Source organism: Oryzias latipes, chromosome 7 (assembly GCF_002234675.1).
Source record: "Oryzias latipes chromosome 7, ASM223467v1".
NCBI classification, from domain to species: Eukaryota; Metazoa; Chordata; class Actinopteri; order Beloniformes; family Adrianichthyidae; genus Oryzias; species Oryzias latipes.
In genome coordinates this window covers 25400060-25424998 of record NC_019865.2, presented here as the reverse complement: position 1 = coordinate 25424998, position 24939 = coordinate 25400060, and the positions used below count along the sequence as shown (strand labels likewise).

The 24939-nt window shown below is 43.1% G+C and overlaps 2 protein-coding genes and 1 pseudogene across 2 annotated transcripts; 2 read left to right on the top strand and 1 right to left on the bottom strand.

The window, feature by feature from the left end:
* Window positions 1–8138: 8138 nt before the first annotated feature.
* Window positions 8139–11211, top strand: LOC111947623 (P2Y purinoceptor 1-like). Its single transcript, XM_023956249.1, has 2 exons — window positions 8139–8166; window positions 10402–11211. The coding sequence occupies exons 1-2, from the start codon at window positions 8139–8141 to the stop codon at window positions 11184–11186; spliced, it is 813 nt and encodes a 270-aa protein (XP_023812017.1). The 3' UTR covers window positions 11187–11211.
* Window positions 11212–14073: 2862 nt separating this feature from the next.
* LOC110015296 lies at window positions 14074–18823 on the bottom strand (annotated as a pseudogene).
* A 2850-nt stretch (window positions 18824–21673) lies between these two features.
* On the top strand, window positions 21674–23314 carry LOC110015389 (P2Y purinoceptor 1-like). Its single transcript, XM_020704902.2, has one exon. It carries the CDS (start codon window positions 21763–21765, stop codon window positions 22741–22743), a length of 981 nt encoding a protein of 326 aa, XP_020560561.1. The 5' UTR covers window positions 21674–21762; the 3' UTR covers window positions 22744–23314.
* Window positions 23315–24939: the final 1625 nt, after the last annotated feature.

The following is a 24939-nucleotide window of genomic DNA, read 5'->3' as shown; positions in this document are numbered from 1 at the left end:
TGATCTGGTGAGATACCTCACTCGTGTTTCAGAGAACCGGGGTTAAGTTCTTAACCTAAAGTTCTTTTTCGACATTTGTTTCGGTATCTCACTATGGGATGTAGAGACTCCCGTATTGCCAGATAAGCTTACTCCGAAGACCAACAGAGAACAACCAGGCTGATCATACAGGTGTAGGTGTGGACCCCACACCTAGCACTGCGTGAGGCAGCCCTGATCTAGTGACATCCTGTCTATAAAATCTGATGAAAGTGGGAGGTGTTGCCCAACTGGCAGCCGTGCACACGTCATCCAGAGAGATGCCCTGAAAAACTGCCCATGATGATGCCATGCCGCGAGTGGAATGAGCGCGCAGGCCCGCCGGGGGTGTTAACCCCTTGCTGTTATAAGCCATGGTTATAGCGCCCACAACCCAGTGTGACAGGCGTTGTTTGGTTATGGGCTTACCTGTGTGAGGAGAAGCCCACAACACAAACAGCTGCTCAGATTTTCTGAAGCCAGCCGTCCTCTCCACATAAATGCGCAGTGCCCGCACAGGACACAATGTGTGAAGCCTCTCTTGCTCCGTAGAGGAAAAAGGAGGCGGGTTGAATTCCAAAAACTCAATGGGGTGGTAGGGTTGAAAACCTTGGGCATAAATGCCGGATTCGGTTTCAACAAAACTTTAGAATCCCCTCTAGAGAACTGCAAACAGGACGGGTGAACTGACAACGCATGGATGTCGCTCACTCGCTTAGCAGAAGCTAGTGCAATAAGCAGAGCTGTTTTAAAAGAGAGCGCTTTGAGGCTCACTTTCCTCAGTGGCTCAAACGGTGCACACGACAGTGCGTCCAGCACCCCGGGTAAATCTCAAGGAGCAACAAGGCTTTTCGACATCGGTCGGAGCCGACGTGCGCCCCTCATAAACTGACAAAAAAGCGGATGCTGGCCCACTGTTTTGTCATTAAAACCAATGTGACAGGCGAATATGGCCGCCAGATACACTTTAATGGTGGAAAAGGACAAACCTTTTTCAATCAGTTCCTGAAAGAACGATAGAATGACTGGGACGGGGCTCTGGAAAGGCATTACGGCCATTTTTACGCACCAGTCCTCAAAAACGCGCAATTTGGCGCCGTAGGCGGAGTGGGTAGACCGCACTCTGGCACTCTGGATCGTGTCCACGACGTTCTGCGGGAGTCCCGCTGCCATGAGATTCAGCCTTTCACGGGCCAGGCCCACAGAGCCAGGCGTTCCAGGTGAGGATGAAAAATTTCCCCGCGGGCCTGCGACAGGAGGTCCCTGCGAAAAGGCAGATGCGGTTGGCTGTGCAGCATCTGAATGATGTCCGCTAGCCAGTGTTCACCGGGCCACCGAGGGGCTACGAGGAAGAGAGAGTGTTTCCCCTCCCGAACCCTGGTGAGGGTAGGGGCAATCAACTCCAACGGTGGGAACGCATACAGAAGTCGGCACGGCCACTCGTGCACTAGAGCGTCCACCCCCGGGGGGCACTCTAGTCCGTCAGAGAGTAGAACATCTGACACTGAGCTCCACAGCCAGGTGGAAGCCCAGATGTGGAGCATTTACAGTCAGGCAGATCGACCTCTGCTTGACCGTAAATGCTCCACATCTGGGCTACCACCTGGCTGTGGAGTTTCCATTCCCTGTTACGCGGGTTCCCTCTGGAGAGCAGGTCGGCTCCCCGGTTCATTATCCCCGGTACATGGATGGCCCGCAGCGACAGAAGTCGGGAGCTGCTCCACATAATCAGTCTGTGTGCTAGTGTGTGCAACTGAAGTGAGCGCAGCACTCCTTGTCTGTTGATATTCGCCACCACTGTGGTATTGTCGGTCCTGACTAAAACATGGCACCCTTTCAGGAAGGGTAAGAAATGTTTCAGTCCAAGAGACACTGCCAGGAGTTCCAAGCAGTTTATGTGAACTGATCGCATGTGGGAGCCCCACAGACCGTTCACTGTCCTGCCCTCGTGAGTGGCTCCCCAGCCTGTCAGTGGTGATCTGTCTGTGGTGTCTGTGATGATCACCTGTCTTGTTTGCACGGTTCCCATGACAACACCCGTGGTGAGGAAAGAAATATCCCTCCACTTGGACCTGGGTTACATTTCACTACTGGTTGTATTTGCTAAATATAACTTTGTATGTGACAAATAAAAGAATCTTGAATCTTATATCTTGAACTTGTGTAGGGCGAGAATGCACGTCACCGAAGCAAGCACCCGACGGTGACCACTCTCCGTCCCTGGTGGTTGCGCCCTAGGTGGCACGCCTCTTTTTCTTTGCGCTCTGCGCGACAGGAGGCGCTGGCTGGGCTGCCGTTGTCACGTTGGGAGCAAACGGTTTCTTGGCTCAGGCCCCTCTGGCCTCAGCAGGCTTTCCGTGGCTCCGGTCACCTGGCTGAGGCTGGCGTTTCGGAGTGCGGTAAGCTGGTCTAGCTACCGCTTGAGCGTAGGAAAGATGTGGTGCAGCTGGGGTAGAAGGAGGTACCTTCCTGGGCAGACACAGCTGCAGTGCTTCACCTTCCCGTTTCTTCTCCTCACAGCGCCTTTGCATAGTGGCCACCGCTGGTCCAAATAGGCTCTTTGGGTCCACCGGCACATCGAGTAGTTGAGTCTTCTCCTTCTGAGAGAGACTAGATAAGTTCAGCCACCAGGCTCTTTCCGGGACTACCATGAGGGCCATGGCTCGCCCAGAGGCTTGGACTGCGGACCTGTGGAGGCGCAGACAAAGGTCTGTGACCACGCATAGCTCGTTCCACAGGTCTGGGGTTGGTGTGGCTGACATCTGTTCCTGCAGCTCTGCCTGGTAGGCTAGGAGCAGAGAAGATGCATTCAGGGCTTTCACCGATGCGGCAACGGCCTTGTAGCGCTTCTCGATGAGAGTTGACTGGAAGCAGTCAGCTTTCGAGGGCAGGGCGGGGCCCGCGGAAGTCATGGTGGACTTCTGCGTCGGGTGCAGGTGGGATGCCAGCAGCGGTTCGACTGGAGGGATATGTGATTCATTGTAGGGCTGCATTTTGGGGCTTTTCCACCCTGGATACCACTCAAAACTGGAGTGCCGATGTCCCACTGACCTGTCTTGAGAAGGTGAACCACTCTCCGCTGCTTGAAGAATGGGGGATGTGGAGCCAGCCACCACTTCTGTCCGCTCCTGATGGTCCTTCTGAACCTCCTGCTGGAGTTGAACAAACTGGTGCTGGATTTTTCTCCACCGGTCCTCCTGACGCCTGATCTCCTGCTCAGCCTGGGCATCTCGCTCTGCTTGCTGTTGCAACAGGCCGCGAAGGAGACTATTAAGTTCAGCCACACTGCCGGCATCTTCAGATTGGCCACCTGCTGCACCCGGCTGGTCACCAACATCCGGGGAAACTTCTGGGCGGCTCTCATTTGGAGGTTTCTTTTGCCTGGTTGTCATCTTTGTGCTGCCTCCTACAGGCCTTCAATCCCACTTCTGACACCAAAATGTCACAATGAGATGTGACCAGAGTGGCCTGGTGTACATAGAAGGCAGATGACTCTTAAGTTCAGGGACAGGTTTTATTCTCTGGTCTCACACTCTGGCTGCACAGCTCACACATGCCCTCCTTCACACTGAGCTCCTTCTTTTATGGGCTCCACTTAATTGGCTGGCCACGCCCAGGAAGGAAGTCACATTTAAACAAACGTTTCAAATAATTACAACAAAAGATCGAAATGTCTTGTAAATAATACAGTTAAAGTCCTGCAAATAAAGACATACATAAATAAACAAACAACTGAAATCATTACAACAAAATGTATATACAAAGAAATCCAAATTCTTTTCACTTCCTGTGCCCAACTATTAAACAGGAAGTAAAGGCCTTGGCCACCATTTTGTTCCTTGGGCAACAGGAAGAGAAGGTGAGAAACATTACAAAAATCAAAGAAGTCTTAAACAGGTTGTGATTATGCATTATGTGTCTAAAAGTGATGAATTATGATAGACCGGTGAAGGGTAGATAACTACTTTGTCACAGTGTGGCTGACATCTGTTCCTGCAGCTCTGCCTGGTAGGCTAGGAGCAGAGAAGATGCATTCAGGGCTTTCACCGATTAGGCAACGGCCTTGTAGCCCTTTTCGGTGAGAGTTGACTGGAAGCAGTAAGCTTTCGAGGGCAGGTCGGGGCCCGCGGAAGTCATGGTGGACTTCTGCGTCGGGTGCAGGTGGGATGCCAGCAGCGGTTCGACTGGAGGGATATGCGAAAATCCGTTCTCCTCCATGTTGGCCCAGTCCAAAGCCGAGCCTCCCAGGACGGGGCTTTTGGCTAAAAAGGGGGTGCTCCAGGTCCTGGTCGCTTCCAAGCACTCAGGGAACACTGGCAGCAGCTGTCTGCTGGAAGACTTGGCTTTAGGCAGTCTTTATCCCTCATAGCGAGACGTGGTGGTCTCAGTGAGGGCTTCAGGCCACTTAATGCTCAGCTTTTCAGCTGCTCTTCTGCAGACATCGTGCAGGTCCATCGCGGCAGTCGGGTTTGGGAAGCAGCCGCACGCGTCGCCCGCAGCCAGCGGCTTTGCAGCCGATGGCAGAAGGAAAGGCTCGCTCTCCTCCTCGTCCTCCTCAGAGCCGAGGCTGATGGACTCGTCTCCGGAGTCAAGCACTGTGTCCACCGTGTCCTGGAACTCCGGGGGCGCTGCCTCCTGCTCCTCCATGCCCTCGAGTGGCGCGACCGCATCCAGTTGGTCGCCCCAGCTCATGCCTGCCACCTCTCCCTGAGTAGATTCCTCTGGTAGTGGAGGGCTGGTTACCCCCAAGACCGGGTCCGCCTTGGACAGACTAGCTTGGCGCGCTAGTCTGCGTCTCAGGGTCTTGAGGGAGAGGCGCGCACAATGCTCGTAGCTAGCCGGAGATGCTAACGCGTCCTGGGCATGTTGCAGCCCCGGACACGCAGCACAGGCAGAATGGGTGTCTGCCCCGGCAATTTTGCTGCCACATGCGCAAGCTCTAGGCAGAGGTCTGACCGTTTCCATGGCGAGGAAAGGTTCAGGCTCCATGACGACTTTGTCGACTCCGGTTGAGAGCGAAGCACGAAAAATACTAGTATGGTGACTAGTTCTAACGGGTGCTGTTTGGAGACAAACCAACCGCGTAACCCAGACAAGCTATGTAACACCGACTAGCGTTCAGCGACCGAGTTGTTAGCTCGCTCTAAGAACAGTTAAGCTAGCTTCGGACACTACACCTGCCGTCTGAGGATGCTTTTGGGAGCGAAAAGAGGTGTTAGACTGAGGAGAGAAGATGGCGTCCGGCTCTTATAGCAGGAGGAAGTCCCGCCTCCTGAGAGCAGGCGTCACCTTCTGTCTGCCAGTCAAGACTGGCGTAATGAAAAAGAGCTTCTGGGGGACAGCGCAGGGGGCGTGTCCCATAGTGAGATACCGAAACGAATGTTGAAAGAGAACTTTCATGATCATAAAAATATGTAGATTATTTTACCTTTAAGAAATCTGAAGTTTTTTTGCCAAAAATACTATGGGATAAATTGAAATTTCGGGTTTGCTTCGGGCTCGGGCCTGCAAATCAAGTTAATTGGTCGGGTTCGGACCGGGTTCGGCTTTATTGCCCACGGGCCTGTGTCGGGTCGGGCTGGATTTTTTTAGGCCCGATCTTACCTCTAGTAGCTGCAAGGAAGCTCCTTAGGCGGGCGGTTGTCAAACAGGTCTTTATTAATGTTTCTGTATCTCAGAACGGTTACAGCACGAACCAACAGGCACAGGCAGCTTCTTCTAACTCCAGCGAGAACGTTCACCAAAAGCACACGCACACACACCCACAGATAGACCCCGCCCCCTCTCTCCCACCAGTCACCAGCCCACCGCTGATTGACATACACTGTGGTGTAGCATCTGGCAGAAAGAAGGGGTGCCAGCCACCTGCAGCTCTGTCCAAACTCTGGGTCGTTACAGTATGTAGTGTTTTAGAGTTGCAGGGAATAACTCTCTTCAGTACGGATGTGCTGTGTTAACTTCTTTTATTAACATAACGGGTAGCAATTGCTTTTAACAGAAGGCTTCGTGCTTCGTTCATATCCCATAATGCATTATTCTTATTGTCAATACACAGGGCCGGCCCTGGTCTTCCGGGGGCCCTAAGCGAAATTTAATTTGTGGGCCCCTAACTGATCAGCAGCACCAACAAAGCGTAACTGTTGTTGTTATATAAATGAGATCTAATTATTAATAATACATTTTGTGAAAGTGTTAATGCTGCTGCACAAGAATTGAATACAGTATATTGCTTGCATGCTGGACGCACATTTAGTGGTGCCAAACCAATTTTAAAAGTGCAAAGAAAAAAATATGAATGACAAATGTATATATACGGTATATATATATATATATATATATATATATATATATATATATATATATATATATATATATATATATATATATATATATTTTAATGTAACTTTAGGCACTCAACAAATGACCTTCACAAAAGTCCAAATAATTAAAAACAGCAACAAATAACAATAAAACCATCCAAGATCACACTACAGCTCAAAGAGCTGCTTTGAAATGAAAGCAGTCATTTACAAATATTAAATTTTCATTCTTCTTGCCTTAGCGGCCGCAAAGTGGTTTATGATGTCATCTAATTCTTTCCCCACTTGGTGGTTGATGCTGATCATGGCTGGTCCTGAAAGACGCTCCTGTCCCATAGTTGACCTTAGATATGTTTTAATTAATTTTAACTTGGAGAAACTTCTCTCTGCAGATGCGACTGTTACAGGTATTGTACTTGCTATTCTGAGCCCAACCCAAAAGTTTGGGTATAAATCAGTCAGCTGTTTTTCCTGGAGGTAACAAAGAAGCTCAAATGTAGTCATTCCATCTGGAAGATTTGGCAAGTTTCGGATTTCGTTAATTAATTCTCTCCAGTCCAGGTCACTCAAATTGCCATCAGTCAAAGCATCACCTAGAACCTCACAATTTTTAGTTAAGGTCTTCTCATCCATGATGGGGAACTTGTAAAGCACACTGAACTTGTCCCTTACATTTGTAATGGTTTCAAAACGGTCTTGAACAGATTGAATAGCAGTATCAACAACAATGTTAAAGAATGACACCTCAAGCCTGTACAGAGCATTAGTGATGGATTCGTCAGGAGCTTCATAATTAAACTGTCTCTTGGTGTTGCGCAAGCGTTTTTCTTTTAGAACTGCCTCCACATTCATCTTCCCACATCGCTCTTTTGCCATCAACTGGGCCTCAGCAAATCCTGTTTTTCTGTACTCTAATAGCATTGTTTTGGTTTTATCTATTAGGGTCACAGCTACATCAATCTGCATTGTTGGAGATTGCAAAAGCTTACTCGTTTTGTTTATGTTGGATAAGACCATGTACCAAACTACAGTACAAATCTGAAATTTGTACAAGCCTAACTCATCAGCAAGGGACTGTGCCTCAACTCTGGTTGTTGCATCATTTGTCTTTTCTCTGACATCGATCAAAGCTTCTCGCAATTTTTCCAGGTGTTGATACAAAGGCTCAATACTATTAAGTCTGCTCTCCCACCTTGTTTCTGACCAGGACTTAAGAGTTATTTTGGCATGTTCCTTAAGAATAGACCATCTTTGGGTGGCAGAGGAAAAGAGGGTGTACAGTTTTTGCACCATCCCAAAGAAACTGATGGTTTTCACTGACGTTTTAGCAGCATCTGCAACCATTAGATTTAGGGTGTGGGTTCCACATGGAACATAAAGTGCCCTAGGATTTTTTTGTAACAGTCTTGCTTGGACCCCTTTGTTTTTACCCTTCATATTTGACCCGTTATCATATGACTGGCTTGTGAACTCATCAAAATTAATATTAAGTTCTTTAAGTCTCTCCAAAATGTCATTAGATAGCCCAAGACCTGTGGTGTTGAGTACTGGCAAAAAACCTAAAAAGTGTTCTTTTATTTCAGGATGACTTTTTAAGCTGACAATCCTTACAATTACTGACATCTGTTCTTGGTGACTTACATCAGGAGTGCAATCCAGGATGATGGAAAAATATTTTGACTCCCTAATTTCAGTAACAATTGCACTACAGATTTTTTTGCTGATGACATCAATTAGTTAATTTTTAATGTTTTTTCCCAGGTAAGTGGTATGATCATTTCCATCTGTAATGCGTCTTACATGGTCCTGGAGAACTGGGTCAAATCTGGCAAGTAGCTCAACTTCTTTTAGGAAATTTCCATTACTTGGGGTATTCAGTTTGTCGACTGCACCCCTCAAGCCAAGGTTCCGTTCAGCTAGAGACTGGATGATGGCAACTAATCGAACCAGTACTTGTCTTCATCTGTTTTGCTCAAGCTTGAAGTAATTCCATTTCTGTTTTATCAATAGTTTTTTCTGTTTTTATTCTTATCTCTAATTTCCATGCCATTAGATTGTGGATGTGGTCTTCATTTGTCTCATGGGATTTCAAATTTTTTCCAATATTTATCCAATCATTTTGTCCATCTTTGATAAGTCGTGAAGATTTTCTTGAGAACAGTTTACAGGAAAAGCAGTAAACTGCATCATTTTTTACAGAATACACTAGCCATGAGCGTTTTATTTTTTCACCATTCGAAAGCTGCCGATGTGTATGAAAATGACTAAAACTTCGGTTCGAGGGTGATTTTGGATAGTCGAAGTCTTTATCAGTTTGAAGAGGGCCTCTTTGCACCAAATCCAGTCTTACTTGATCAGACAGTATGGTTGGCCATTCAGCTGGATCAATTGGGTTGGAGGTTGCTGGAATTTTTGATCCAATAGGCTCCTCTTCTCTTGGAGCCTCTGGAACATAAGATAAAAAACTTTAACAAAAGCAAACAGTGAAAGGTCAAACAGTCCAATCAAATCTATATAACAGTTGTTGTGATGCTGGAAGCAGAAAGTTGGAAAGAAGTGCCTTCACTTTTGTGTGTGTGTTTGTGTGCGCGCACATGTAGGGCTTTCTTTTAAGTAATAATGAAACAATAAGCTTAATTTAGGTTCCATATTGGCTACATTTGAACTTACCAGCAGCAGCAGCATCAACGTTTTCCCCTTCAACACAAGATGTGGGTACAGCAGTTTCTTCTGCTGCTTAAAAAACAATAATTATTATTATACGATAATCAATGATAAAGCTAATAGAATTACTATAGCAGAATACTTACAGACAACACAGCTGCCATCATCTTCTCCAGGGGTCTCTTCAGCTGCTGTTAATGAAAAAAAAGGGGTTATGCAGTCACTTTTTTTAAATTACTTTACAAGTTATTATTATTAGGCATTACCTGAGATTACATCTTCAGGGATGTCAGGAACATCTTGGGATGTGGATGCCGCACCACCTCCAATGCCCAGATACTTTTTGAGTGCTCCTGCATGGCCAAATAAAATTCATTACATTATTATCAATAGAAGCTTAAGAGCCTATTTAATGCCAATAGACTTAACTTACTATTTCTTTATAATTAAAAATTACTATACAGCCATTAACTATGCAGCAGTTGACCTTTCACTGTATTGTTTTCATTGCAGGTGTATTGTATAGTTACTCCTCATCTCTTAGGAATGTTAGAAACTGTTGGCTGAGGAAGAACTGTGCAAAATATCATCATTATGTAGAACCAAAACTGCCAAAAACAATTAATAAATAAATGTACCCATTTATAAATATATATCAGTATATTCATATTTTATGTCATTGCAAGATTTTAAGGCACACTCATTGTTGAAAAAGTCAGACTACCTGTCCTGTTATAACAGAGTAACAGCAGTTTTTAGATTGACATAAACCGGAAAATGCAGAACGCACTAATATGTGTTAGCAAAACAATTAAACAATACGATAACGTGAGTTAAAACAGTTATCCGCCCATTATTTACTTTTCTTTGCTTTCCGCGGTTGTGGAAGCTCATATCAGACCTCGTCTTTTTTAGAAACTTGGGTATCAGAATTTATTTCGACTTTTCCATCGGAAATGATGCCAAACGGGGTCGTTTATGTGCAAACTTGACCTCGAATCGATCAGTATTTTTAAGTAAATCGCGCAGCTGCAAAAAAGGCTGGATGATGTAAAAATACGGCCCCAACATCCTTCAAGCCTACCTTGGGATTCATGTTTAATTTCTTCATCTTTTTCTTCTTCTTTCTTTTTTCAGCGCCCGATGGATACAATCTCTGACATGATGATGCTCTCTTGTTGTTGTTTTGATGTGACAAATGCGTTCGTGCACACTGTGCCAGGCTCAGACGCAATGATAATGACCAATCGTTGCTAAGAGTGGTGTAACTTCATTATTTGGGTTGCCAGATTGGTACAGGTGTGTTGAGGTGGTGGGGTCATTGAAGTGCAGGGAATATTCTTTTGAACAACATTTAGAGCGCACGTTCGTACGGACCTGCTATGTAATGGGTTGCCAGATTCGGGCCCTTTTTTTTTGTACTACTTCAGCGGAAGGAAATGGGTTTTTGGGGACGCTTTCTGCAAGATGACAAGATTCTGCTTCAACGTGAACTTGTACTGCAGCATCGGGTTCCTCACCTGTATTAGTGTGTACAGGTACCTGGCCATCGTCCATCCTCTGAGAATGATGGGAAGACTAACTGTGACTCGTTCTGTGCTGATCTCAGTCCTTGTTTGGCTTTTGGTGAGTGTTCAAAGTATGCCAGACATCTTTTTTCCAAAATCAGTCAATGGCACAGAAAAGTGCTTTCACTCTACAAGCCTTGAAAAGACTGAGGATTACCTAACATACAGCCTTGTGTGGACAACCACTGGATTTTGTATCCCATTACTCATCACTCTGGGCTGCTACGGACATGTGACTTTTTTTTTTCTTTGTCGCAGGAACACTATAAAGAAGACACTGAGACAAAAGTGTGTGAAATTTCTTTTCATCTTGATTCTTCTTTTCTCTGTCTGTTATATTCCTTATCACGTGTTTAGGAACCTAAGTCTCTTTTCTAGAATTCAGAGCAAACAGAATATCTGTGTTTGGTGGGATAAACATGTTTTTACAGGTCATCAGATCAGTCGGGGGCTTGTGTGTCTGAACAGTGCTCTCAATCCTCTGGTTTATCTTCAGATGAGTGAAAATATTCTCACTGACATCCGGCACCTGCCACAACAAGTTCGTAAGATTTTCCATTGTATGTTTGTGTGCAGCTGGAACAGAGTAGCTGTGTCACAAAGTGAAGACATTTAGAATTTCTTTCGGGTTCAGAAACTCCTGAAAAAAAAAAAAAAATATATATATATATATATATATATATATATATATATATATATATATATATATATATATATATATATATATATGTATATATATATATATATATGATGCAAAGCTAGACATATGTTTAGAAGGAATCTGTTTTTGTGAACATGACAAAAATGTTTGGTTGAATTTGTTTCTGAAAATAAAAAAAATCTTATTGTACATTTGTGAAATGCTATGTTGCAGCATTTACTGAATTGAGGAGGGGAATCATTGCATCTCTGCTGCAGATCAGTATAATTACAGTACAGACCAAAAGTTAAGGTGTGTCCAAACTTTTGGTCTGTATGATGCAGGTGTCACATATGTGTTGTACTAAATTTAAGGATTTATCATTTAATTTTTTATTACATGAGTCAACTGAAATGTTTTCTTTATTGTTACTTGCTTTTTAGCTAATAAAATTTTTTTATTTTTTTGAATGTTTTGTTTGTTATTGTTGTTTTGTAGTACACAAATCTTCTATCGAACTTAAACAAAACCATAACCTAAAGAAAACTCTGTAGTTCTTTATAGAATTAACCTTAAAAAATGCTAAAACACCACAATTTTTATCTATTTTGTAATCTTGTTTTATTTTTAAGTTGAAATTCTTTTCTCTTTGATATGTGATGCAATGGGTTGTAATCACAACGGCTACTTATACCGCAACGACCTCACACTGTAACAGCAGAAAAGTTCTGTATTCCAAACATCATAAGTCAAAGAGATTTCTAGAAAGGTCTATGTTACAGATGCTAGTCCTTTGAGTCAGCATAGTTGAGTTCATCTAGACCTATGCAATACAGCAGCTGCAGTTGGTGTTATGGTAATAAGCAGGAGAGACGGGATTTATGGCTCTTTGGAGGGAGCAAAATCTTTTTCAAAGAATCATTTAAAAACTAACTAATTTAGCTCTTTTTATGTGTATTCATGTTTAGGGAGCCAGTCTGGAGTATATTCATTTTACTAACGAGTTATGTGGGAGATAAGTAAGATAATTGCGATTGTGGTAAGTGGGTGTAACCCAAAGCGCTTTAACACAGGCGCGCAGATCATAAAAAAAAAAAAATGAGGCCAAGACGTGGTACCAGAAAATAATTTTATTTCAGCTAAAATATATTAAAAACCTGGGACACATATCACAACGGGGGAGGGAGAATTGGGAAGGAAAACCCTTCAACGGCCGAGGCTTACCAACAGAGCGCTGGGCCGACCCACGTGGAGGAGAGTGGCAACAAAATTAAAGACAAAAAGAACACCCCACTCTGTGGCAAGCACACACACGTGAAAAAAAAAAACAAACGAAACCAAAAACTAAATCCGCACATGCCCCAATTGAGCTTCCACCGTTGTCGCCCCGCCCCTGCACTCTCCCCTAAAAAAAAAAAAAAGGGGGGGTAAACCAAAAACACAAAACATATTGTTTTGGAGCATCAAAACTTCACTGCCCACCCTCACTCATATACTAACACACACACACCATAAAACCAAAAGGTAAAAACAGGATAAAACCAGCACAGCTGTTACGGGTCCTTGGGAGGGCGTGGCACCTCTCAGCAGGTCCTAGGTCCAATGAGCATTGAGAAGAGAGCGATTGAAGCCGCTCTTTGTTGGTTGCAGCAGAGGCCAAGAAGAAGAGTGTCCGAGCTCAGAGTGCAGCCTGAAGCCCACTGGCAGGAGCTGGAGCATCAAGGCCTGGAGTTGACAGCCACAAGCAAACTCAGGATCTTCAGACACTCCGTGCCCTGCAGTAGAGAGGAGTGTGTCCCGGGGGGTAGAGAGGTGGAGCTGGCAGCCAGAAGCAGGCTGTAACTGCTGTGCAATAAACTCTGGGAAGCCAAACAAAAACAGCAGTGGTGCCTCTGCTGCTCCTACATGTAAACAAATCTGTTAAAATAATAAAATTAACAAATATTAAAAACAATAAATATTAAAAACAGGAAAAGGCACAGACCATCCGCCAGACTAATCAATGAGGAGAAACTCATCCACACCTTGAGCTTGCTTGGGGGAGCTCCAGATGCCAGAGCCCTTTGAGCTAAAAACACATTTTGTTTTTTTTTTAAAAACTCCAAAGCAGATTCACAGGGAGACAGCATCACCACACTTACCAGGAATCCCAGAGGATTAGCCACCATGAAATGGGCGTGGTGTGAGCACCACACACCAAGTGTTGGGCAAAACCAATTTTATACTGTTCCCAGGTAGTCGAAGAATAATTATCATCCGGATGAATGAATGATGCATGACATCAGCCTCTTCTGGAAGAAGCGACGCTCAAAACACTCTGCTGAGGTACTAACACGCCATGTCCGACTCTCAAATCTCGCTGCAGGACCTCTTGGTCTTAACTGATGAAGGAGGCAGCATGGCCTCCTGGTTTTAAGGCACAGAGATAAAAATGACACTCCTAATGTGCGTTATAAAATATGCTTGAGTACAGTCTATTGCTCCGAATAAAAACTAAAAACTCTTTATGTTGAGCAATATCCAATGTTCTTTAATACATTTTTACAAAGAAACAGAAATGATTCAAAATGTTTTTTTCGAGAAAGAATCAGTGACAGACATTCTTCAGCCACGGGGACAGGTGGGGTAGAAGTTCTCTGTATTTTCAGATACTGCAGATTCGCAGGTCCCTCTAGTCCCTAAACCCCTAAATACTAGGGGAGTACTGTAATACAATTGATTATCTACTAATAACAATAAACAAATGGCCCAATCTAACTGTTTTTTTTCTTGATTGACCTTTATATTTTGATTATAGATCTATTTAGCCATCACATGTCATATTTAGGAGCATTCAAAGTATTCAGAGTTATACTTTTTTACACATTTTTTAGTGTTTATTAATCATTTATTCTACCTTGGACTTCTTCATTCTTGTCAGGCATCTAAACATACATCTACAAGAAATCCAGATAAATGTAAAGATAAACAATCCAACTGCTCCAAAGACTGCCATCACATCTAAACATTGGTAGGCATACCACGACAGTTTATATGACTCTGTGTGAAGGTGGCCAGCACCCTTGTGCCTCATGACAAATTCTATCCAGAAAACAGCCTTGTCCATGGGTTTAATTGGTTGATCGCGATAAATCTGGGACAGTTTTATCATGTTCTGCTTGTAGGGTTCTGTTGGGTCCAGAAGATTCTTTAGAGAGTTTGTCACAGACTGGACATCCATTGCTGTTATGTCAATGATTTCGGCCACACCATGGGCCTCCATACGCACCAAGTTATCATGCTGGTCAAAGATTAGGGGAATACCTAAGATTGGTACTCTGTGAAAAATGGCCCTGTAAAGGCGTGACAAAGAGCCTGGTTTTGGGATGGCCAAGGATATCATTCTGAGGCAGCCATTTGACCAGCATTGTGTTACAGCGTACATTTAACACCAGTGGAAGCTTTAGATGATGCGCCAACAGCACTCCAGCTGGAAACACGGGGTCCGTTAGAAAAACATCATACTTGGTTTGGTTCAGTTCCTTTACCAAAGTCTTGTTCTCCATTATGCTAGCAGCCAGATTTGCCACAAGCTGCTGGTTTTCTTTCAGCAATTTACTGAAATATCTGTAAAACTCAAAAAGTCCCCATAGCGTGCCTTGGTATTGACGGCCCTCTAAAGTATTCCTCAAGAAAGTGGCCATGAAGGTTTGGCTCTCTACGTTTTGGGGCTTTTCCTGAGGGATGGTGATGGAGGTGTAATAAGGGGAAGATTCAGAAATTTACCAGCTGTTTGATGAGCGGAGGATTGTGATTTGATGGCCCTTTGAGTGCAACACTTCCAGTATTTTGATCATGTTTGTCCAATGGCTTTCATCCATTGGGTACACAAGCACTTTCCCACTCTCTCATCCGGAATTCAGGAATGTTGTAAATAATAGGAAGAACATCAAGGCTGTAAATGAAGACATTTTTGCAAATGAGATATAATACACAATTATTACACTTTGAAGGTTCTCAATTATCCAGGTGAAGTATTGAAGTTGAGTCACAACAATTTACTTTTTCTTTGAAACATTTTACTGCTCATTCAAGTGGATTCATCAGTCTGAGTGATGCAGGATTCAGTCCACATTCTTGCAACTGGGTGGCTCATTAAAGGGAAACAGAGGGCAAAACAGTGAAAAGCCTCTCCTCTTGTAATCCTCCTAACCCAAACATAAAATCCTCTTTACTACTGTTTGCTTCATCAACTTGCAATTGTACTTTAATTTTTTTTTTTAACAAAGCTGTGGACACTATGCAAATGTAAAAACAGGAATGAAGTGGTCATGTTTCCTGATTCAGGTTAATCTCTGATTGAGCAGCAGCTCCAAAGAGCAGGCTGGTACAAGTCCAACTTGCTGCAGGCAGAGAGTTAAGAAGTTGAGTTACGGTAATTTTTTAAACAAAATCGCTCTGACTGCATGTTCAGTTCAGAAACATATCAGTTGAGAAAAATAAAACTTTTAGCAAAAGCAACTTTTTCAACAAGTGGAAAGCAATTTGTTTTCAAAATTTAGCATTAATATTGTTATGATTATTTATGTTTATTGTCTTTTTTAAAATGCTCTGCGCTTTCAAATAAATGTTTGCATTTTTTTGCACATAGGATTACAGGGTTTGCACCCTGCAGAAACACATAAATTTGCACACAAATGTTTTTTGCAAAAACATGAACATGTTGGTTCTGTGCACATAGTGATTAAGTAACAGTGTGTTGCTACGGCAACTTGACACACCCTGAAACATACCTCTGTTTTTGGAACCGAAAACTGATTTTATCAACTTCCTTAGCCTCAAACTTACCGTGGGAGCTAGCATAACCTGCTTTCTGAAAACTATTTTTTCAATATTTGTCTAGTTTTTGAGTCAATGTAACAAACCAATTTCCTCGTTGTGGGATCAGTTAAAGTTCTATCAACTAAAGTTTAGTTTAACAGCTCATTTGAAGTTAACCCCCTTGACGTCTGAATGTATTTCCAACTATGAAAAAATAAAAATCACAAATGTTTTTGGTTTCAAGTAGATGCTGAGCTAAAGTAAACATAATAGGGTTAAAGGTGATGATTCACAGGCCTTCCCATCTTCCAGGATTGTGCTGACATGTCCTCATCTTCCCCAGTTTGCTTGGGGGGAGGGGGGATTCTCTTGGCTGGTCATGCTTTGAACACCTCATTCAGAGGGCGTCCAGGTAGAATTCTCACCAATTGTTCAAACCTCCTCCAGGGTTTACTCTTGGTATGGCTGAGCTTCACGTCTTATTTTGAAGAGAAGTTTCATCCACCCTGAGATGAAGGCTCATTTCTGACATCTGTGAACTCATAGTTCCACTCCTGTCATCTTTTAAACTATTTTTAAAAACGTTCCCTGCGGTCTTTTATTTATGATTATGCCACTCACATCCAAAACATCTCTGACTAATCCATCTTCCAAACCCGTTTAAACTCTTCCAGGGTCATGGGGTTACTGGAGCCTATCCCAGCTAGTAAATGTGGGGCATACCCCGAGCAGGTCGGCAGTCAATTTCAGGGCCACACATTCACACACATCCCATTTTAAATGCATTACATGCATTAAATATCTACTACAGTGATGCGGAGGAGGTTTTTTATTTAACCTTTTGTTCTTTGTTTAGTTAAAATGCATTACATTTATCAGAAGTAAACCCAAATCAATACTGAAGCAGTTGTTTCAGGCACACCTGATCTTGTCTCATCATGGAGACACAGCCGGACCTGGTTAGTCCCTGGATAGGAAACCGCCTGTGACTTTCAGTTTCTGTAGTGACCTCAAACACATTCAAGTGTTTTCATGTTCCAAGTAGACAGTAATGAGTCAGGAGGAGCATCCACTGTAAAGCAGAAGCCTGATTAGACTGTTTAGAACCTGAAGAAAAATACACAGAGCTGATGGAAGAAGATGCTTTCTTCTTGACAATGTAATTACTCATAAATATAGACTTTCTTCTTTCATAAATGCATACGGTACACACACACACACATCACATTAGATTCATTAATGATTGTCAATTACAGTCAAAAGGAAATTTACTTTGTTCCTTGATAGGGATTGGGAAGTTAATGTATATAATGCGACTGCTATTGTGCTTTTACTTTAAAAAATATATACACACATACACACACACACATGTTTATAACACATAGTTGCCAGTATTTACATTTTTGTCGAGTGAAAAAAATCGATTGCTTATTGATTATCCTCAGAAAACATTTTTGCATTATTTCAGTAAACATTAGCATGGATTTAAACTGCCCTCTAGTGGTGCAAAAGCAGAAGTTCATCTTCACCAGTGTTCAAAACAAGCTGTGCTGAGCGCTCCCTCCTCTGCTGCAATCCACATCTCCTAAAATCACTCCTCACATCCTGCTCTGCCTGAGAGGAGGCGGCCTCCTCACAGCAGGTGCTCGTCTTAATGGATTATGAATGCTGTCCTGTTGTCTGACGTCACCCCAGGAGGGGAGTGGAAAAGGGGGACAGTACATGAATCGCACTGCACCAAACAGAGGCACAGATAACTAAATGATGAATAATGATCAAGAATAGAGAAGAGAGGGAGAGTGGAACTAGAAGAGAAAAGAGGACAGAACCCCAGTGCACCATAGCTTCCCCTGCTTCAAACTTCTAGCAGCCTACCAACAACTAAATGAAATTGTTGTTAAGTTTAATTCAAACATGTTAACAGTAAGGTAAATATTCTCTGGTTACTATCTAGTCTGATAATAAGCCTGTCCAAAAAGGAATGTTTTGAGCCTTACTTTGAACGTGGAAACTATGTCGGCCCTCTCTTACATGAGCTGGGAGCCTATTCCATAAAACAAGGGCCTAGGGGCTAAAGGCTCTACTTCCAGCTGTGTTTTTACTAATTCGGAGACCGCTCACCAAAGAAAGAATATGTAAAATGTAACAAATAAATAAATAATAATAAGGGTCGGTCATTAGCCCTCAGTAAGGCTCCCCGGAACCCCATGCTCCCAGAGCATCCTCAATAGGTCGAATGCTATTTCCCAATCAACGAAACACATATGGACTGGATAAACGAACTCCCACAAACCCTCCAGCATCCCAAAGAGGGTGTAAAGCTAGTCCACTGTTGTTCCCGGATCTGAGGTTCGACTATCGGTCGGACTCTTCTGGCATAGGCTTTTCCAGGGAGGCTGAGGAGTGTGATTCCCCAGTAGTTGAAACACACCTTCCGGTCCCCCTTCTTAAAAAGGGGATCCACCACCCCTGGCACCAGAGACCTTGCGTCCACAGCTCTGAACAGCAGCAGAGACAATGGAGGTGGAAAACATGGTCCACTTGGACTCGATGTCACCAGCCTCCCTCGGTACCTGTTTGAAGTTCTTCCGGATGTGGGAGTTAACGACTTCTCTGACGGATGGCTCCACCAGACGTTCCCAGCAGACCCTCACAGTGCGTTTGGGTCTCCCAGGTCTTTCCGGCTTCCTTCCCTGCCAGCGAATCCAACTCACCACCATGTAGTCATGGGTGGACAGCTCTGCCCCTCTCTTTACCCGAGTGTCCAAGACACAAGGCCGATGGTCGCCTGAAACAACTTCAAAGTCGGTCATTGACCTCCTGCCTGTGGTGTCCTGATGCCACGTGTATTGATGGACCCTTTGAGCTCGAACATGGTGTTCGTTATGGGCAAACTATGACGAGCACAGATGTCCAACAACAAAACACAGCTCGGGTTCTGGTCAGGGAGGTCATTCCAACCAATCACGCCTCTCTAGGTCTAATCCTAACAGAGATTTATGCATGTATCCTAATTGAATGTATTTTGCTTTGCTTGATTTTGTTTAATCAAGAACAGGGGTTCTCAAAGTTTTTGTGGCGGAGGCCCAAATTAGGAACTCAACATTAGACTGGGGGCCAATTTTGGTGAACAAAAATGGATAAACGTGTACAATTAACCAGGCCCTCCAGATGTTTTCCCAGTAGCTTCACTGGATTTAGCCATTTTTGGAAACATCTGGTGTACAGCACAGCCTCATTGTAGTTGTTGGAGCTTATTGTTGTGCTCCTTGCTTAGGGATTTTTTGATCTCCTCAGTTGAGTTTTAAGCCCTTTTACAGAGATTTTTATCAAAGTGTGGTTACTAATTCTCTTTATGTTACTTATTTTCTCCTTCCTCCATGAAAAGGGATGTAGCATCTTTATTAAATTTAGTTTTTTTATATATAAATACAGCTCAGAACAAGATCTAGCCTTTGTTAGTTATGCAACACAAAAATACATAAATACAGATTAACAAGCATTCTACAAAGAAACTCAATGCTTTTACTGAAATTTTCTTACTCAAGAACATTTTTAAAAAACACTAAAACTCTGGACTCCTCCCCTCCTTCGGCTGCTCACTACACTGTCTGTGACTCTGAGACAATCTTTTTTTTTTCTTTATGTAATGAGGTGGTCACATGAATGCAGCATGCATAACATGCACATGTTTCCACATGAAATAAGAAGGATGAGCTTGTTTCAGACATGGGTGTGAACACAGCGGAAAGAGAAGCAAAGTGTGGCAACATGAGCGGACACTAATACAAATGGGGACTCAACCAAGTGGAGACCTGATTCCAACTTTAAAAAGACAGAGCTGGTCACTCAACAAATCCAAAACAAAACAAAAACACCCCACTCACATGCATATACAAATTGTGCCACAAGGCCTCTAAGTCCCAGGAGCGCCTGCGCAGCCATTTGATCGGCCGCAAGGGAGGGGGGAGAGGATACACCGCTGTTCAGCAGCTGACCCGTCGGTGGAGCAGAGGACGGGGACCTGTGAAGAATCTATAAATCTTCCCAACGACGGCCACTTTCAGTAGCCATTTTCATAATGGCTACTCATTTGGTTAAAATTTTAAAAATGCCCCCCACCCATATGTCTCAGTTGATAAAGCTGCCCTCTATGTGGTTTCTCATGCAGACAAAATAATAAAGTGACAGTTTAAGGGAAATAATGCAAGAACTTGCAAGAAAGTGTAATTGCTATGGCCTCTATGTGGTGCTATTGTACTTGAAAACAACTTAGAACATCTGAGGCTTATAGAAAAGTACAGTATGTAAAAAACTAGAGAAAGAATTATTTTACATTTTAATCTAAATAACAAATTCAGCCTTTTTAGTTGTTCCTGTGTGTCCTTGAACGCCTGTTTGGAAACATAATTTTTAGAATATGACCCAGAAGTAGAAACATTTTGGTATTTTGTGAGGTGCAGACAATACATAATGAGACACATAATGAGAAAACAGGATTCAAGCAAAGCCCTTCAGGGGCCTTTACAGCTGATCACCAGATGATCTGCCTTCAGTTTTACACCAAGCCTTTTTGTGGAAAACATAAATTTAAGTGTGTCTAACCCCAATACATCAGCCTCAATATTTAAAGAATCTGTAAAGTGATCACTAAATGCTGTGGATTCAACCTCCATTGAGATTTTCGTTTAATTGTTATGAGTAGTGTTCCTGCCCTAACCTTCAGCAGCTGGACAAAGCCTTAGTCACTGGTGTAATTACACGCAAAGTGTTATAAATGCAGAACATACAGTTTCCAAGTCCTTGAGATCCATCTTAAACATTTTCTTAGAATACGGTCACATAAGCCAAAATGCCACAGCATTGCCACGTAAATATTGATTTTTCTGCAAATTCAGCAGAAAAAGTGGCCACGCTGTGGCATTTGTTATCAGGCGGCAGTATTTTTTGCCGACCCGCGGTGCCTGTAGTTTTAAGAAAAAGTTCAAATTAAATGGTGACTGGACAATTTCTTGACATCGGTCAGTGGCTGCCCAGGCACGTTTGGAGGCAGCGGGGTGGCAGTACAGCAGGTGGGTGGCAGGAAGGCAGCAGTGCGATAATTGACTGATGGGAGGGTCTCCAAGTCCCCCAAAATCCTCTGATGATCAGTGGTTTCAGACTGCCACCCTCCAGCCAGCCCGGTGCTGCCGTCCCAAATGCCACCGGTCGATTGCTAGAAACCGTATGGTAGCAGCGCAGGCACTCAGCAATGGCCAGAGGTGATTTGGTCAATTTGGCGATCCCGGCATCCATAAGTCAAAATGGGGATGGGGGATTGATAGCAACAGAGCGACTTAGAGACCTGCATATTGACGAATCGTGGTTGATGCTCAGAGGTATACAAAGAAGACGGAACATTGAGCTTTCTTGGAAGGCTTTTTGTTTTGAAAGTTGTAAATTGACAAGATTATAATTTGTGTTAAAAATTTATCTGTGAATGACCAGTAATGCAAAATGAATTTTGTATCACAGTAACAGAAAAAGGGGGAAAAAAATTCTCTTACTGTAAACAGAGAAAATAAATAAGGAATCTTAGAATGTAAAATATGAATAACAAACACCCTAACACCAAACAGCTCTTGTATTATAGTTTTCTCTCTGGGTGTGGCTTTAACAGGAAGTTTTTCATGTTGGGTTCTGCTTTCATTTCTTTCACTTTAACTCAGACGCAGAGGACAGCAGTTCGACTGGCTCTTTTCCAGCAGAGAAGATGAACCTAACCAATTGTTCTTCCAACTATGGAGACATTGAAAACAAGCTGCTTCCTGCTCTTTACACCATCACATTCATCATTGGTTTTGTGGGTAATGCATGGGGGCTGAAGTTGTTGCTGCAGAAATGGCAGAAACTGGGAAACATAAATGTTTTTGTCCTCAACCTCGGACTTGCCAACGTCTTGTACCTGTTCACCATTCCTTTTTTGATGGTGTACTACTTCAGCGGAAGGAAATGGATTTTTGGGGACATTTTCTGCAAGATGACAAGATTCTGCTTCAATGTGAACTTGTACTGCAGCATCGGGTTCCTCACCTGTATTAGTGTGTACAGGTACCTGGCCATCGTCCATCCTCTGAGAATGATGGGAAGACTAACTGTGACTCATTCTGTGCTGATCTCAGTCCTTGTTTGGCTTTTGGTGAGTGTTCAAAGTATGCCAGACATCTTTTTTCCAAAATCAGTCAATGGCACAGAAAAGTGCTTCCACTCTACAAGCCGTGAAAAGACTGAGGATTACCTAACATACAGCCTTGTGTGGACAACCACTGGATTTTGTATCCCATTACTCGTCACTCTGGGCTGCTACGGACATGTGACTTTTGTTCTTTGTCGCAGGAACACTATAGAGAAGACACTGAGACAAAAGTGTGTGAAATTTCTTTTCATCTTGATTCTTCTTTTCTCTGTCTGTTATATTCCTTATCACGTCTTTAGGAACCTAAGTCTCTTTTCTAGAATTCAGAGCAAACAGAATATCTGTGTTTGGTGGGATAAACATGTTTTTACAGGTCATCAGATCAGTCGGGGGCTTGTGTGTCTGAACAGTGCTCTCAATCCTCTGGTTTATCTTCAGATGAGTGAACATATTCTCACTCACATCCGACAGCTCCCACAACAAGTTTGTAAGATTTTCCATTATATGTTTGTGTGCAGCAGGAACAGCGTTGCTGTGTCACAAAGTGAAGACATTTAGAATTTTTCTTTGTGCTCAGAAACTCCTGAAATGTCTACCACATTCTCTGCGTAAAACCTTTTCTTTGTTTTTACTCCGTTTGGAATTATGCCTGTAAAAACAAACATTTCACCCATATATGTGATGCAAAGCTGGACATATGTTTAAGAAGGAATTTGTTTTTTTGAACATGACAAAAAATGTTTTACCCTGGTTGAATTTGTTTAAAAAAACAAATGTGATTGTAATTTTGAAATACTAGGGATGCCACAATTCTCAGTTGAAAACTGAACCGAATGTTGCAGCCTTTACTGAACTGAGGAGGAAGGGAATCGTTGCATCTCTGCTGCAGATCACTATAAATACGATTCAAGTGTCAAATATGTGTTGTACTAATTTAAGGATTTATTAGTTAATGTTTGGTGTTATGGTAATAAGCAGTAGATTTAGATCTACTGTATAGATAGTAGATTTATGGCTCTTTGGAGGGAGCCGAATCTTTTTTAAAGAGTCATTTAACCCTGGTGCTATCTTAGATGACCCCACCATTACATTGACGTGTTATTCCTACCATGACTAAGGTGGAAAGATTTCATGTAATCCATGGACACCAGTGAAGATCACAAATCATTGAGGAAAAAAGGTTCAGTGCACTGTCTAGTGGGTCTAGATCAGTGTTTTTCAACCTTTTCAGAGCTTCCGTACACGGCACACTTTAACCTTAAAAAAAAATCCCGCGGCACACCAGCATCCAAAAATTAAAAAAAAAGGAGAAACTCATAGTCTGTATTGATCTACAGCCCCTCCCTCCACAATCTCACATGCATTTTTGAGATAATTGTTACAGAAAAAGCTGGAAACTGCAGCTGTTTTTTTTCTAAAAGATGCAATAAAAGTTAAGTTAGAAGATTTAAAAACAGTTTGTGTGTTCGTTAGTTTCAAGACGTTTAACAACAGATCTCCTTTTGCGCTGTCACTCTCACAACCCAATGCATCATGGGAAATGTAGTGCATAAAACGGCCGAAGATCGGTTTTCGGAGCTTCATTGTTTTGTTCACTTATTCCATGGTCTGATACCGGATTCTGTGGAAAGCTACACCGCTAAAGACGAGCTTTAGCTGGTATTTCTGTTAGAACTGAGCGACTTTACGAGCTAAATCGGGACAAGGAAGTGAAGACTTTAAGCACTTCTGATTGGTCAGACCGATGACATGTGATTAACCCCCCCAACACGGGACTTTTCCAAAATACAGCCGAAGGTGCAGCTGAATCGCGGTACGTCATTCTTATCAAAATGTCTTTAATAAAATAAAATAAACGCAAAGAAAAGGTATTTTACGATCTTTTATATTCCTAACTCCTCAGTGTTTTATCAGGGCCTGTTTGGATGAACAGAGAGCAAAAATCCTGGAGATGGGAAATGTTTTTAGCTCAGTTAATGAGGGCAATTTCCCACGGCACACTTGGCCATCTCCCAAGTGTGGCCATCACCAGTGTGGCCATCACCAGTGTGCCGCGGCACACTAGTGTGCCGCGGCACACTGGTTAAAAAACACTGATCTAGATGACCCAACTCCCAATGTTAAAGTGCCTAGGATAGCACAAGGCTTACGAGACTGGCTCATTTGGCTCTTTTTATATGTATTCATGTTTATGACGCCAGTCTGGAGTTTATTCATTTTTCAAATGTGTTACTGGGGAAATAAGGAGGATAATTGCGAATGTGGTAAGTGGGTGTAACAGCCAAAAAGCAACAACACCACCCCGGGTACAGGGTACCCAAAGCACTTTAACACAGGCGGGCAGATCATTTTTCAAAATAAGGCCAAGAAGTGGTACCAGTTAAAAAATATTACAGCTAAAATATATTAAAAACAAGGGACACAAATCACAATGGGGAGGGAGAACTGGGAAGAAAAACCCTTCAAGGGCCGAGGCTTACCAACAGAGCAGTGGGCCAACGCACGTGGAGGAGAATGACAACCAAATAAAAATGAAAAACACCCCACTCTGTGGCATTCACACACGTGAAAAAAAAATAAACTAAACTAAATCTGCACATGCCCCAATTGAGCCTCCACCATTGTCGCCCGACACGCCCCGCCCCTGCACTCTCCCCTAAAAAAAATAAAAAGGGGGGGGGGGGGGGTTTGGGGGGGTTATAAAAACAAGGGTCGGCAATATTGTTTTAGAGCATGAAAAAAAACTTCACTGCC